General features: G+C 30.1%; 1 protein-coding gene across 1 annotated transcript in view; it reads left to right on the forward strand.

Moving 5' to 3' along the window:
• The first annotated feature begins 293 nt into the window (after positions 1 to 293).
• Positions 294 to 18123, forward strand: part of CCHa1 (CCHamide-1) — a 32698-nt gene continuing 14868 nt past the window's right edge. Inside the window, exons 1-2 of the mRNA XM_068769847.1 lie at positions 294 to 337; positions 12634 to 12744. Coding sequence (XP_068625948.1) covers positions 12654 to 12744 — 91 coding nt within the window. The 5' untranslated portion in view covers positions 294 to 337; positions 12634 to 12653. The remainder of the gene's footprint in view (positions 338 to 12633; positions 12745 to 18123) is intronic.

The following is an 18123-nucleotide window of genomic DNA, read 5'->3' on the forward strand; positions in this document are numbered from 1 at the left end:
CAAAACAACCTTAATATTTATTCCCCGCGGTTCGTTCTAAATGTATAATCCTTTCGCATATTTCTTTATAATTAAGACAAAATGCACATTAAAAAAAATGTTTGCTAATAATTTTTCGTGCCTCAAAAAAGTTTACGACCCTAATCAAAGAAAGACATTAACGCTTACAAATATGAACACTAAAATATCTCACACAAAATAAAGCTGTAACTACATGTACAAGGCGAGCCTGCGTGCGACTATATAAGGGCAGGTTCTGACGGAACAGCAAGTAGATACCTGAACACCGTTCGCTGTGACTGACTAGTGTTTCAAGCGCACGGGCTCAACAGGAAATGTAAGTAAGCTTTATATTATATTTAATAATCTTATTTATTTATTTATTCTCTTTTATTTATATAATACACATATTTTTATTTATTTAAATATATTATTTTACCGGAGAAAACTATTTATATCTATAAATATTAAAATAATATTATTGAAATATTTAAAAAAATATTTTCGTTTCAGTAACGCATTTTATTATTTACAATACAATAACTATTAAATGCATCTATTATTACTTTATTATATTAATAAATTTATTTTATTTTATATTTTATGTTTTAATTTTTAATTAAAGCACAACAACGTTATATGTTATTTTATGGTTTATTTCAAATGTTAAATGTTTATTAATATTGCAATTTAACGTTAAAATATTTTATTTTATAATGTGTATTTTAATAAATTTTATAAAACATTACAAAGTCATTACCTGTTGAAACACTAAAGCTAGATGTATGTATTTTTTTAAAAACATCTAAGTTCTTGTACTGATCGTCTGTACACTCATTAGAGCTTGGATTTGAACCGAAACAAAACAAAACATTTACTAATTATTTGTCGAAGAAATATATCATGAGAAGTTATAAAACTTCTTTAGAAAAATTTTTTTCATCTCACGTGGTTTCCTCGTCCGTAAATTAACATTCTTTGTAAGATGTATGGTGGTCAGTTAAAACTTAATAAAAAACTATTTATTTATTAAAAATGTTTTAGTATTTATTTAATTAATTAATATTATACATTAAAACACTATTACAGAGCAATGAATGCAATAAAATATATTAAGTAAATGTTAATTTGCGTATTTAGAATAATAATTTATTTATGTATCAAGTTATCTTAATCCTTCTATAACTAACGTTATGTACTGAATGATCTGGTACACTTATTCAATAACTTATAACCAGGCATTTCATTCTATCTTACCTAATTTTTCTCCAAGTTGTCAAATCATATAAAATGTTTCCTATAAACTTTTACCTATATGACGACAAGCTTGATACTGTTTTCAATTTAAAAAATGTGTTATTTTAGTGCATTTTGAATTCCAAAAACGTGACGGATTGTTATTGTATATATTTAGGTCAAACGTATAAAAATATCGTTGAACAAACTTACAAGCTTATAGGCTATATATGTGATATAACATCAAAGGTTTTATACATCCTATATATAACAGAAGTCTTTGTGAATATATAAGTCGATTTTAAACTTAACATACATGGTAAACTTTAGCATATTAAATTAACACTTTTCGTAAATTAATTACTTTGTTTTTTTTAATATAATTTTTTTTATACAAAATCGATTTAAAATGTTTAAATTAACATCGATTTTTCGTGTTTTTTTTTTCAAGAGTGTCGTTTAACATTATTTATGTTTTTTTATTTATTTATTAATGTTTGAATATAAACTAGCATAATTATAGCCAGAGCTATATACGCCTACAAAAGCACTTTTAAATTTGTATAACACACGAAACTAATTTAAATGTATATTTTGACTTATGTTGCTTATTAATAAAGAACTAAATAAAAAATTAAAAAATATTAGAATATAGTGGTAAAATAAATAAATCTTGAAATTATTATTTCACAATCACCCTATATAAAATATCATCATATATACGAACTCATTAAAAAACGCAAAAAATCACATTGAAAATGAAAAACCTAATGTATTTAGAACTTATTAATATCAATATAAACTCGGCAAATAATCATAAAATCAATCATCGTAAATATAGAAAATACAGTTCAATTTTCAATCAACTATTTACTACAATAACATATCTTGTTTTCCTATAACTATACCAATCAATCTGCTACTATGTTTATTTTAAATTTGCCTTTAAAATTGTAGTAAAGTTGTCTTTTCAACTCAATAACTCGTTTGGCATAAGGCGTGGAAAATTAAACTTAAAGGATCGCAATGGTTATCTGCATTTTTACCTCGTTTTAGTCCTTTTAGTGATTCAAGGTACCATTATTGTATCGGGAAATCCCTTTTACCTTATTACATATACACCTGATCCTTACAGCGTTTGACATACTTCCTTCTTCAGCTTAATAATAAGTCAATTTTCTTTCATTAAATAAGAATCAACAATGTAATTCCTTTTACACACACATGTGTAATTTTAGCCAGTTTTTTATTCCACGAATTGAATTTTTATAACTTAAATACAAGCCTAACTTGATGTGAAAAGTGAAAGTTTTAGGTGATTAATAATCAGTTCCTGTAAAATTATCTGTCAGATGGAAATAAATCATTATCAACGTCATGTCAGTCGTTCGTTCATTGTTTAATATGTCCAGCTGTGAACATCGTTACATAGGGTCTACTTCATATATTTGGATGCCTATCCGACAGCGCCGATCTTTGCATGTACTAACTACACTTATCTCTTTTCTACTTTTTTTCGAACTTCTCCTTAAAATCTCAATTTCAGTTCATAGCCAGTACACATGAAAAACACTTCGAACCTCGAGCAATCGTCTAGTTAGATGTCCCCCATAGTACCGACTTTACTCACTCCTTCATCGCGATACAATCTGTTCTTCTCTGGAACGTGCTCCGCCTCGATATTAGGATGATCAGGATGCGTTGCGCTTTTAAAGCAGAGATACGAAAACTGATGCTTGACAAGCTGACGAAATCATCACGATAATAATATATGTAGATATTTAAATATATATATTATGGTACGTTTATGTTATGTAATTATAGTAAGTATTAGACATTAGTTAGTAGAGTATTTTCCCTTAAAAAATTATTTCATTTTTTTATTTTTTTATCTTTTTTATTTTCTTTCTCACCTTCCTTTATCAATTTATCTTTGAACCGCCTAACGGTTAACCGGTAGAGAATGCCGTCGGCATTAAGTTCGCTGTTATACATAAAATGTATAAAACATGTTTTAAATAAATAAATAAATATAATATAATTGCACAAAGACCAATTTAAAGCAGCCTGAATCCAGCGTATCCTAGCGGTTTTAATAACTTGTTTGTTTATTTTTTTGGTGAACATCCTATACCGTGCTTGTCGATCCGTGGTCTCCAGTCCCTTTGGAGACTCTTTACCTACTCTGAAGACTCTTCTTATCACCCCTTGCGCGCCTTTTAGCCTGCTCATTGTTACTTCATCTTGACAATCTGCCCTATTTTAACGAATATTTACATCCGTCTCCATAGACGTCCATATCTCGACATTACTGTTACGAACTTTTAGATAAATACCAGCCATAGCCTACTTTAGGACTCGTTGAGCGACTTACCATCGGGACCCAGAGTAAAATTATTTACAATATTGGTAACATACTTAAGTACTAGACTTTCTTTGTAAAGTACTGAGAGATATTTGAAGAATACTGAACACACACTTGCTTAAGCTCTAAATCCAGTTCAACCGTTCCCTTTGTAATAACAAGAAGCCAGAGATCAACAAGGAAATATCTCTGGTTTTATTAAATATCTCAAAAACATGACATCAAAAGATTTTTTAAGTGGGCTCGACAAGTCACATTTTTTAAACAGTAAGCTAGTTACCTTCATAAATTACATATTCTGTCCCTTACTTAACTTCTCTGTTATATTATTTCGATTGTACAAAAGAGACATTTTCGGTGCTTTTTTATTTCAATTATTCCTATATCGTACGTACTATAACTTATTTTTTCTTAAAATCTTAACAAATTGGTGCAGATTATGTTTAAACTTAAACTGACTTACTCGTACATTAATTAAAATATCATTATCAAAATATACAGCTCACAACAATATTATTCTATTAAACAAATTGGAATTACAATCTTATTATACCAACTGTTGAAATTGAGGTCAATTATAACATTATAAAAAACTATTTATATGAAATCTAAAGGTAACGTTTAATAAATAAATACATTAAATGTTACATATATACATATAAATCGTTGTTGTCATCATTTCAGTCGACTGCAAGGCCTCCCTCAAACATATATATAGGGGATTCACCATTTTCGCTAGGCCTGGCAGGCGGTTTCGCGATCGCAGTTTGGTATTATTGTTAGCAGAGGACTCTTTTGGCCATTCTCTGCAATTTTTTTTTTGAGCAGTGACAATAGGTATATAGTTAATGCAAAAAGTATTAATTATATAAGATTGTATCCAGAGAATCGAAACCGCGGCCTACGATTGCAATTCTCACTCCTCCACCGCTGGACTAACACTGCTCCTAGCTATATTATCATTTAGAAAATCCTGCACACTGTAATAGGACCGCGTGTATTATTTTTATTCGCGAAAAAGGTCTTTTTTCTTCTCAACACAGGCCCATAAATACCACAAAAGTGAGACTGTAAAAATATAATTTTGAAAATGTGTTCAAAAATATTATGTATGAATATTAATAGAAATAAAATTAATTCCACACAAGCATAACTAAAATAATATAAAAAATAAATTAAAATTTATTTCAGAGATCACTCCATTCAGAGTGATTGGAAATAGGTGTAAAAACTTTAAAGCTTTTTGCTGTCCATTTACCTATAAATACACCCTTTTAAAGTCATCACACCTATATATAATCATCCTGTATATATGCGAATTGGAAATTAAGCCCACGATCTCATATCACAAGCCACAGTTCTTCACTATTACACTATTATTGTTGATTATTGTTGTAATTACTTTAAAAGGTTATAACAAACTATTTTTAATAAATTGGAAAGTACGCTGTAAAATTATTTGCATCGCGTTAATACAAACTGCTGACGGAATTAACGATAATTAAATGTCAATTTACCAATACATTTATTGCGGTCTATTGAACTGTTACTAACTTCATGTGATTTATTAAATTGCGATTTGTTATTTCCAGTAGCAAATGTTTTATAGATAGAAATCTCTTATGAAACAACTTGCGTCGTGGGTGCTTTTTCAAATTCTACCATCAAGCAATGGTATTTTCATTAACATTATACCTCTATTTGTAACTTTACTACGTGATAATTATATGCATAAAACACCGCGCTTCGCAGGTTTTTGAATTTTAAAATAGTAACTATCTAAGACAGTATTTTTTAATCTTTTATATGCCATGCTCATCTTAGCCTTTTTAATTCTTACGCCCCAATATATAACGTACATATTTTTGAAATTATAGCAAAATGGTTAAACTTGTATCGAGTCCACTTTTCTATTGCCTCCTTATGGGGTCTGAGCACCGCTTTGGGAAACAATGATCTTGCAGCATATTCTAATAATTTGTAATGACGCCTTTGTTTTGAACCAATTCGACCTAAAACTATGAACGATGATTTAAAAAAAAAAACATCATAACTGAGCCAAAAAACCAGTTTTTGGATATTAGCCCACTCCCCCTTTGAGTAAAACCAGCCTGCAGCATTTCCAGCATTTCCAGGCGATTTAAACAAGATCCTCTGTCAACCTAATGAATTAAATCCAGAACCTTAAGGGCCATGCCTCCTATCTGTCATGTTTGATGGTAACGAAAAACAAAATATATAAAACATATACAGATCTCAAAGTTTTTTATATATATTGTAAAGGACGAAATAAAAACCAGTTCGTATAATTTAGACTTAACAGAATCAGATAGGAAGTTTCGAGCCTAATACGTCATATTATAGTTTACTTATGTTTCAAGTCATCAACGTTGACCTTTTCGCTAGAGTCATTAGGGAAACTTATAGTAAACGTCGATATATAATTGCTACCCATGAATTTATATAATAAAATTCTTTGTTGTAAACCTTTACGAATGAAAGCTTTGTCGTGTAGCTTCTAAATTTTAATATAGTTGACCTTACAAAGATCATCAGAAGACGCTTGATGATGGAATCAATGGGGGAAGCCTATTTCTAGCAGCCTAAACGATGGTGATAGATCTTATTACTTTTTGCTTTCGTCATTTGACGATCTTAATTTTAATAGTTCTTGCAACCAAGTGAAGCCGCGATAACAGGACCAATTCATATACCCACAGATTTTCTGTTTCAGTTTAAGTGATACTGATTCTAAATAAAAATTACTACACTTGATAATCATACGAACGATTTTTGATTAAAAATTTAGATATAAATAATCCATGGTTCTGTAAAAGCCAACATGCAACGCCCTTAGAGAGGATACAAGGTTATGTATGCTTTTTGCCAATAAGAACTCCTTGGATGACTTCCTATAGCACAATGAACATTACCAATGCTTCGTGACAAGCCAAAGAACGGACCCGATGTAATTTGTTACTTGATACCAAAAAAAATTACATTTAGGTATGTAGCAAAATCCTTGCTATAATTAAGGTTACAAGGTAATTTAAAGAAAAGTACCAAAGATCTTTATAAACAATAATTGAAGAAAATACAAATAATCGCTATAAATTTAATTTTACATAAGTATATATGTAATAGTATATACATTAGTATTTTGTCTTATCGTATCAATTAAAATAGATATTAAATATAGTGTCATTAAAAATAACAGTCACAATTAGTAGACGAAATATATAAAAAAAATTGACTTCATAAGATGGAACAACAGGTTAGAACGCAGGAAACGTATGAACGTTTTCCATTGAAACAAACTTGTGCAACTTTATCATTTAAAAACTTATATTTCTTTACAGTGCAGTGTTCTAATCGTGGACGTATCTCTATAGAAAAAGGAATAAAAGATAATAATCTTACTGGATGCGGTATAATTAAAAGGCGTTAGCGATTATATATTTTTATTATTCAATGTTTTCTCATAATGATTCCAGTCGCTGAAAGTACTGCTAAAAATAAGCCTCCGCAATAGTTTTCCAATAGAATCGGTTGAAGGTAACCTACATCCAGCCTATTTCCACGACCTAATCGTCTATCCACTTTGTGCACTCTACTCGAAAATAGATGAAATACTGACTGAATAAAAATGTCTCCAGGAATTAAATCTCCTCTTAAATTCAAACTTAAGCTTGTTTGCAACGATGTATTCATTCTAATAAAACTGAAATACGAATTTTCATTTTAAATAACATCCATTTTTAATATTGAAAGATCGTTCGCTTCTTCTAGATTAATATCTACGGTATTAGAAATGTTCTATTCAAGTTCATCTAAACTAGGAGATCAAATATATGATATATATAAGACGGCTACGTCTTTTTCATTTTTCCTGTTATTTTTCTTACTTGAAATGAAAACTATCGTTACATAGGTATATTTTTAAATTTCTATATTTATACGTTAAGGTCATATATGTGTACACAATAACTGCATTTATTATGTACACATATATGTTGTACAGTTTCTGAATTTAAACTGTTAAAAATTTTATGAGTGAATAGTAGCCGTTCGTAAAAATATAATTTTTGACGTTACTTATAAAAGACTACCCGTATCGAACCATTCGGAGCATTACAAGGCTATTTAAACTATTTTTATTTCATCTTCATCATTTTAGACGTAGGACAGCCACTGCTATACATATACAACAGGTCATATGGCCAGTCTATGTGGGAGAACAATTTCTATCTAAAAATATAAATATCATAAAAAATCTGTTGAATCACTAAATTAATTTGGGTAAATTTTTTTTATTTTTGGTTATGTAAATCTCAATATTCATGGCTCAACTGGTTCCTTAACCTTATTTTGCAACGTTGACCTTTCACAAACATCTATTTATATTCATTAAATTATAATTTTGTGAAAACGCTCTCCGCTTGTGAATTGCCGCCGCTGCATGAGAAGATCGTTTTCATTTCAACAATACATTTGCATGTCTCACAGATACAGAAGCGAACCTTGTGTATGAATGGAAAAAAGCATCGCTACTTATTTTGTATTCATACACGTGCCATACAAAACTATTGCTTTTTGATTTGTGTCATTGATTAGAATATATATACACGTATAGAAGTTAACTTATTGTTCTTTTCTTTTCTGTTAAGTTATCGTTGTACATTTATATCTCTTCCTTACTTTCTCATGTTTTATTTTTTTTTAATACAAAATAATAGGCAGACATTTCTATTTTATTTATATTCGTTTTCTCAATGATTAAGTTCAAGAGCACTTTATTTAACAATGCTATCTGCTTTGAAACATTTACAGTTACCAATTTTTATACACCAAGACTTATGTTGTAACGAAAGTCTGTACCATCAACGCATATTTAAACGAAAATCGATGGATAATCCTGAAATACGATGCCGAACGTAATAGAATTTTAAAATATATGCTGCCATTCATGATCTGTTAAAACATTATACATAGCATTTAATATTCTGTATTGGCGAAATATCGTAGTACAAAGTACATATTTAAATATACAGAGCGGATTTCAACCAATGTACTGACTAATCACAATATCTACGGAACTATAAGGCTTAATTTTTTTTTAAATTTAGTGAGAATATTTCATTCATCAAGTGTATCATAGCTAAGAATGTTTTTAGCTAAATTTAATCTACAAGAGTGTTAAAGGTGCTTTTATTAACACTATACTTTTCTTAACTTTTCTATAAATTTAATATTTTTTTAATAACACCCATAAAAGACAAGCTCAAGACAAAGCTCAAGGATCTGAAAGATAGTAATTCAAGTTTTTAGAATGACATTACTAATTTATGCATGAGTTTCATGTACATACTTCTAATGTTAACTGATAAAACTTTAGAAACCTCTGTTAGAGGAATTTGTTACGTAGGAGTAATACAACATCGGTGAACTTCCACCTTCTACATTAATAAACATGATAAACCAAGCTGAACTTGAAATGACCACCGTAGCATACTAAAGCTAAGCTTCGTAGCTTATCGTATGAATGGTTTTCCATTACGAATGTTGCTAACTTGGACACTTACTCGCGTTTCCTCCGACATATTTGTTACAAAGATAAATGTTATGTACATATACTTATCACGGCTTCACGTTTTAATATTTTTATACACTGCCATATTCAATTATGACATATTATAGAAACATTTAATTTTTAATAAGTTATACATATACAGGTTGATTGGTTATAGATATAAAGGCTTTTAAGCGTTGAATGTATAGCTGATTTGCTGTCGATTAACACATAGAACAGCGTATCCAAAAATCAATGGTTTTAATAATAAATAAAGTTATGATAAAATTGTAAGAAAAGCTTTTTCAAAGTTCGGATTGCTACGTGTTAAAATTAATTATTGTTTACAATCTGTTTTTGAGCACTTTTACGACCATAAGTCCCAATCCTATTGATAAAGTATATTGAAAAAATTAATATGCAGTAGGATCTTTCCCTATTTAATATTTATATCTCTATGAAATATTTATTATATTAAAACATATGAGACTCAACTTTCAAAAAATAATTCATAATACCCACATTAACTTGACGTTTGATATCACATTTATTCGCTTTGTGAATTATGACTTCACAACTGCATGTTGAGCGTATCTTTGCATCACTTAAAACAAAACAAATATACTTGTTCTTATTCAGACGCTAAACCACTTTGACTCAGTACTTATGTTAACAAATAGTTTATATTTTAGTTAAACAAATGTTTGAGCTTGAAAACTAACTACATAGTTTATACGTATTCGTTTTCTATGAATAAAATAAATTAAAGTGTATTTATTCATTTTTATTTCATTAAAAGAAAGCTCTCAGACAGTTACCAAATTATTTTTTCATCAATTAATGGTGTAAATTGCACTCAAAAATTACACAAGCTGTTTAAGAACAGTAGTTTTATTTATTTTATTGAATAAGTTCAATATAATAAATAAAAATCCTACAATAAGACTAGTCTGCAAATAAGTAATAAAAATTCAAGGACGCATGCCTTTTGATTGCAATAAGCAATTCGACGGATGTATTAATTACAGTCAGGATTTCCCTACGAGATCGAATCATGATTGAGAAGATCTGTAGACGAATGAAAATATCCGTTCATAACCCTGTTGATTGGCAAGTTTAAGTGGCAATTGAGATTATATATCTTGCAGAACAAACACAGAGTACCGTGGTAAGGTCGACGGAAGAAGATAGTTACAGGCCGCTTCGAATTGATCCTATTAAAAATCTATGAAGAAGACTCGTGTCATTTGTAGACCTTCAACGGCTTAAATTATGATGACGTTAACTTAGGTTGTATTATGAAAGCCTTCAATAATTAATACTTTACCAATGTTGTTAAGGACTTTTCACGTATTCGTGGTTATAATTAAAAAAAAATATTTCTTGAAATTAACTGTTCGTTTAGTTTAAATGTAAACGATAATAAATACGAATAATTTAATAATCAAAGAACCCGATTTATTTGTTTTTTCACTATCGTGGACTCTTCTGAGATTCTCCCCGCTACATACACAAGTGACAACTTAATGATTGTAAATGAACAATCTGAATGCAATGGCTATGCTCGGAATTACGCTACGGGATAGAAACCGAAATGAGGAGAACCGCAGAAGAATCAAGATCACCGACGTAACTCGACGAATATCTCGTCTGAAGTGACAGTAGTGGAAAGGTTCTCGAGTGGTGACAACGAGCCGGTAGACCCTGTGGGTAGCCGCCCCACTAGATGAACCGAACCGAACCCGGCAGGGTCGCAGGAAGTTGCTGCACGCGGGCAGCGCAGGACCGGTCATCTTGGCCAACTTTGAGCAAGGACTATACCTTGCAGTGGGCGACCATCGACTGAAAAAGAATAGACATAATGTTTTGCATGCGTTGCACAAAGAATCATCATCATTTCAACCATAGAACGTTAACAAAGACTTTGATCCTAACAAATTAGGGGTACGAGAGGCCTCCAATAGCGGGGGCCATAAAAAAACCATAAAATGTCTACCGCTTGAAATAATTAAACCTCGATACTTCATTACTTATAAAGTAATACTTAATTTCTCAATAACTTTCAATAACATATATTAAACTGAAATTTTATAATTATTAAAAGTTTTGGTCCGTAAATAATATATTGTAAAATCATTGTATAAGTATATAGAATGCATAAAAACAAATCCACCGTCACATGATTTTATAGAAATGGCACAATTTAGACATATCCCATGTCACTTGCGACAGCCGGTTGGATTATGCGAAGGATCGCATTAAAATGTTTATTATTGCTTACAATAAATCTAAACACTACTTTAAATGGCAACAAAAATAGGAACTTTAATGTAAAAGTAAAAATAATATATTTATGTTTTCTAAAAGACTATAGGGCAATTTCGAAATATCAATTCATGTACATAAAGTACATTTTAATATACATATATAGTGTTGTTGGTTCCAATTTTCTCCATATATCACTGTATACATATATATCCTAAAAACTCGAATGTACTCTTTTAAACACTGATTTTTTATATAACCTTCTGTTTTATTGTAATAGATCATAGCGTATACACAAACATGAAAATTATCTGAACGCATTTTAATTTGCTGTTTTTTTATATTTTGTAAATGTAAAAAATTTACGAACGACTCCATAGAATTCAACTTATTAATTTATTTATTTTGAACCATCATTAACCAAAATCGTCGACATTTCAGCCTATAGACGCCCATTGCATGCATAGGCTTCCCAACAAGATATCTATGTATAATATAATCGCTACGCCTGGCAGGCGGGTTGGCGATCGCAGTGTGGTATTATGGTATAATATATAAATACAAAGATACTATGTACAAACATATTATATACGTATATAGCATATATACTTAGTAGTAATATATTACTATATAAACAATAACTAATGAAAACATCAAATTGACTTGGATCGCACTTGCCTCGAAAAGAATAATGAAAATGAATAATGAACAAATATAATCAAATGTCTAGTAAATATTTCACAACATTTTTCTTAAAAATATATTTTAGGGAGAATTTAATAAAGGTTATTATAATATAATTTAGTTATTATTTACATATAATAATAACTTTAAATCATCACATTGCTAGAATATAATTCTTGTGGACGGGAAAAGTAATTTAAACAATTCTCTCTCAAAACAAAATGATACACAATGGTAAATTTTAGATATGGTATATATACATACGTGTCCTGGATTTTGATTAGTATTTCTAAATTTATATAATAACAGTTTCACTCATTTTAACAATTAAAGAAATCCCAATTACCTGAAACTAAGACATCTCTACCATTAGTCATAAATTCATTTGTCCCTGTGTTGAGTCTCTAGTGTTCTTATGACACACAAGCTAAATTTAAGAGATCAACTTACAATAACCATTATCGTAGTTGAAATCCGTACTCGTAAGTTAATATTTTTCATGTTTTTATTTTAGCCACTGAATAAAAGTCGAAAATGTCGTCTTCGAGGATCATCAAGAAAAGCTCAGGTGTCACCGGCCTGCTAATCCTCCTGCTGGTCGTGTGCCTCGTGGAGAGTGCTACTGGTAAGCAAAAATAACGATCATAACACTAGTAAGCATATTTTTACAATAATAAGCCTGTTGTAACAAAAAAGGAAGCCCATTGTAACAAAACTAAGAATATTGTAACATTTTTTTTTGTGTGAGATCGTTGATCGACGTCATATCTCTGAACGTAAATTTGTATTAAGAATCTACAAATCACCTTGCATCCAATAACCTTATTCACTCCATACCAAAATTATACTTTAGTATGATTTTAATCCAAACCTAAACTAAGGTTACATTAGACAAATGTCACAGCATGTTAAAATATGTCTTAAATAAATTCGCTTTTTTTACGCTTGACGAATATTTACTACAACGTCAACTGTTGGCTAGAAACTAGGCCGGATCCTTACCATTACCAGCTTACGGAGCTGTAGATACCTCCTCTTTCAAATAAGTCTTCAGAAATAGCCTCGTGCTTTCGTGTTTTAACTCTACGAGAAATTTCTTTAGTTTGATTCAGGAAAAATTGTAACATTCTATTCATCTTTTAAATGTCTTCGATTCGTTTCAATTCTATAATTATTTTTATATATCAATAAGCTATATCACTTGTGAACACAAAAGTAGACGGGACAGTTTTAATGGAAGTCATGTTGATACTATGAATAATTTAAATACACTAATATATTAAAAATGTTCACATGATGTAGACTGCGAGAAATTCAAAGAGTAATATGATAAGGTAAACAAAATGAATAAATAGCAAAAACATACAAGCATTCGCTGCAATTTAATAGTGTTTACTATAAAACTCTCGATATAGGGTATTGCATACTTCATTTTTAATAAATTAGAGTTGTTTTTATAATTAAATATTATAAAATATATTAGTTTTGAAAAAGATGTAGAAATATCTTTAATTAATAATTTAAAAAAAAATTATGTTGCAGTACCCGGCGATGAATATTGCAAATTGACCTTTGGAAAGAGACAATCGGCTTTGTAGAGCATTATCTCTGTCCCACACTACCTATGTGACGTTTTGTCAGTCGTGCGACAGAGATAGTGTGTGTAATATTAAAATAACCGCTTTTAACTACATGCGTATGATTATATATACGTTACATATATATCAAACTTACAATTTTTTATTTTTGTCTGTCTGTGTGTCTGCTTGATCTGGCTAATCTCTGAAATTGCTGGATTGTTTTCGACGAGTTTTATACTAGCAGATAGCTGATGTAACTTAGACTATTTTTATTGCAGAAAAATTATTTTAGAGAAAAAAAACGAAACAATTTTTTTGAATTCCACGCGGACGAAGACATCCGTTGGTGGAAATAGGCCTTCCCATAGATTTCCAATAATACCTTTTGGAATCGTCCTGCATCCAGCGTGTGTCGACCTCAAAAATGTCATCGTTCCACATTAAGGGTGGACTTTTAACACTGTCCCTAGGCCAATATGATTTTAATAATGATTATTGTAAATTTGAGAGTTAGAAAACTAGATTTCTTTCCATGAAGTGAATTTACGAAATGACGTCACTAATTTGTCATGCATCTAAGTATTTTCTAAGTATCTAGCTTAAAGCATTATAAAAGTTATTGTTATGTGCTTGTACAAAATATATTTTCTGGTAATCATGGCAGTATCGTATTGGAATAATTTTGTAAAATAACAAAATGTAATAGAATTTTAAGGTGCCTCAATATTCTCTTCAGAATGACGTAGGACGTTGTAAACAAGGATACCATCCAGTTTTGCATAAAATAATTGAGTATGACTGGTATACAGTAACCTCGACTTACACGTTGTTAGTCAAAGCCTTCGATGTCACCTGTTAAGTAAAGATTTATGCACTTTACCATATTGCTGTTCAAAATTCTTAAAGTATAAAATCACAACTTATAGAATGAAAAATGATCACTTAATTAGGATTCTCAGGATCATCTGGACTGCGATCGTAGTTCACACTTAATGCATCAAATATATTAGATGTTGCTCACAAACAAGTTTACAAATGAATGGCAGCAGGGTTCTTTGCGTACCATAATACCATACTGCAGTCACCAACCCGCTTGCCAAGTATGGCGATTATGGTATATCCTCCCCATAGATTTCTTTAGTAGAGGCCTATACCTTGCAGCGAAACGACAACGACGATGAAGAAAATCGATGTTTACACACATTAACCTAACCGATTTACAACTTTGTAAAACATTGTAAAGTTCCTGAATCTATAGGTTATAAAACAAAAGTACCTTGCAAGGGATTTACAACTCTCAAACCACCAACAGTAGTGTACAAAGTCCATAAACGTTACGCCAACTATGAAATGTCTCTAAAAAATATTCAGGGCTTAGCTAGAATTAAAACGATTCGGCTACAGGGATTTAATTGTGGACGAAATTAGTTCCGTTTCCTTTCAAGAGGACGGGGAAAAAGTCCATTGCTAGTTCTAATAGCTTCAACGAATAAAAAAATTGAATGCATACGAATGCAGTTTTATACGAAGGTAAATAGGCCACACAATGAATTTGTGATGAACAAAAATATATTTACTATATTTAATGGGCAATCAACTTATGTAAAAATGTACTTATTTATGTACAGACTTTAAAAGAGAGAATGTATGGCTCAATGACTAAAACATCAACACTATCAAAAAAGGTATTAATATTGTAAAAAAATGATAATACAGTAAGAAAGGCCATTTTCCAAATTCGAAATTTATGTTAAAATTAATTATTGTTTACTATTTATCCCTGAAGACTTTGTACAGCCAGACGCTATTATCCTGTCTGAAAAAAGAATGTAACATATTTAAAGTGACCATTTTATACATGATGTTTGAAAATTGATATCAAAGCTTTAAAAAATTTTTGTTGACAAACTATAATCAATTATTTACATTACAATGAAATTTCGCTTCCAATACGTTGACACCATTCTTAGCAACTCTCTAAGGGTTTTTCGAAGTCCAACATACAACGCAGGCCCTGGTCACGCGGTACTTTAGTAAATTTATTAGCGAACAAACAATAAGTTTCAAGTTTTGACGTTACATATTCGATTTGGTGGCCCCTCACGCGTGTCGGGAACTCTGGACTTATTTATTGTATTTGGACAGTTCCCGCTAATCATTTTCATTCAATAATAATAGTTTATATTATCTCGTTGTTCATTTTGACCATCTAGAATTTTATACATATATTTACAAATAGTTTTACATAAGTATTTATATTATTTTATATACAGTATAACACAATAGATCGTATTAAAATCGCTTTTCCTCCACATATCTTTAGTAATTATACAATCTAGGTCATTGAAAATGTATCTTTTCCGTCTTTTTTAATAGTAGATATCCATTGCAAAGTACGATTAAAATATATTCTATTTAATGTTTTCATCAAAAATTGTGTAGATACAACCATAAGAGAACTTCTCAGCATTTCAAGGATTCAACGTGCGGGTGCCAGGTCTATCGCCTTGTAGGGATGGAGGCCTGGTACGGTGTTCGGAGCTGACTGACTGAACCCATCTCAGTTTAAGGAGACCTCGTTACAATGCTAACCTAACCGTACTGAATTTGAAATTATCCCACTTATACGACTCTGGAAGTCTGTTCCATAAATAATCTCATGTTCACATTTGACAGGCATAAATCTTTCAAGAAGGGAGATTTCTCTGCTGCCCCCTCATGCCTATTTATCGCATATATTTTTACTATAAATCTATTTCTAATTATTTTTTAACAATGTTATAATACTTGGTCACCTTGTGTGTTATTTAGGCTTATTTTCACTCAAAAATAGTATTTTCGATTAATACTACACATCTTAGTGTTGTTGAAGATAGGAATAAGTCCAGTCTAGAAGACATTACAGCCATGTCCTTAGCGATTCGATATTGTTTCTTATATGTGTCCATCATGAGTCAATCAGGGCATCCTTTATGTATTTAGTTATGATAGGGCCTTATAATTATTGTAAACAAAATTAACACAGAATTATTTCATTAAAATCACAATGAATGAAATTAAATAAAATTTATTACACAAGATGATTTATTACAATTAATTGTAAATACAATAAATATTTAAATTGTTTCAAAGGAAAATCATTGTAGAAATATCTACCTACGCACAGGTACTTAATTAAATTCATAATCAAATGCTAATAGAAAATCAACAAGTGGTTTCGAAACACCACAATTCATCGAAGACAATTAAAATTTTCAGAAGATTTATCTCTGAAAACAATACAACTCACCCTTTTGCTACCGCTTCGAAGTTGTTACAATGTATTTTCTACAAAATTTATATTCATAATAAACAACTATTAATTAACAGCCATCGGACTTAAGTTAGAGATTAAACAATCCAACTACGTAAGCTTACTCCAACGCTCTGTTGCTAAAGGAACCTAAAAATATATACAATAGTCCAGTGGTTAGCAATTTAGACTTAGAATTGTAGATTACTCGTTCAAATAAAAACAATTTTAGTAAAACGACAAGCATTTCCAATTTTGAGAGCAGTAGATTATAATACTAATACAATTGATAATCTATAAATAAATTAAAAACTAAATACAACCAATCCAACTGATCGCTTCGTAATGAGATATATCCTACCATACCTCAGGCGTTGGACTGAATCTGCTAATTATGATTTTTATCTTGTTATACCATTCGAGGTTTCCTCTTTTTTAATTATATTAAGTATATTTACTTCCATGGCTTCCTATGAACATGATATTGTGACACAAACATGAAAAGTAACATGTTAAGCATTTGATAATATTGCCAATTGTATATCCCAATTTAAGTGTTTACGAGTTATAAATCTGATTTATCCGACAATAAACATAGTCGTAAATTACGCTAATGTTTGTTGCGGATATCAAACTCGGATTTAACGTCGCAATATAAAAATATGACGGATAGACAAACATTTGCCTTTTTGCCCAAATATATCATCGGTGATTTTAGCACAAAAGATATTCTTTGAGACTGTTTAAACATTTTGTGTAGTAAAGTCACAGACAAATGTATATTCTTAAGTAGGATATCGTAATAGACTTTTATATCTATAAAATAAAATAGAATGCTTTATACAGGTTGTTAGAAAATAGGTGTAAATTATTAATGGGTCGGGGCATAGCCCATTTGAAAAAGCTTCAAAATATTTACAATTTGTAAAATGATCACTGTAGAAAACGTTAGATTAATTTTTTTTTCTATGTGAAAAAAATTTTGTAACGCGAAAAGCCGATATCTTTTTGCGTTACAAAATTTGCAGGCACATCTAATAATTAATTTAATAGTAAACAAAACAATTTGTCTATGTTATAGAGATTATGTGCATTTCTTAAACTATTGATTCTTTAATAGGATGTTTTAATA

Source organism: Battus philenor, unplaced genomic scaffold, assembly GCF_028537555.1.
Source record: "Battus philenor isolate CCGP_79_NKW_IND1 unplaced genomic scaffold, ilBatPhil1.0.hap1 SCAF_10, whole genome shotgun sequence".
Classification (NCBI taxonomy): Eukaryota; Metazoa; Arthropoda; class Insecta; order Lepidoptera; family Papilionidae; genus Battus; species Battus philenor.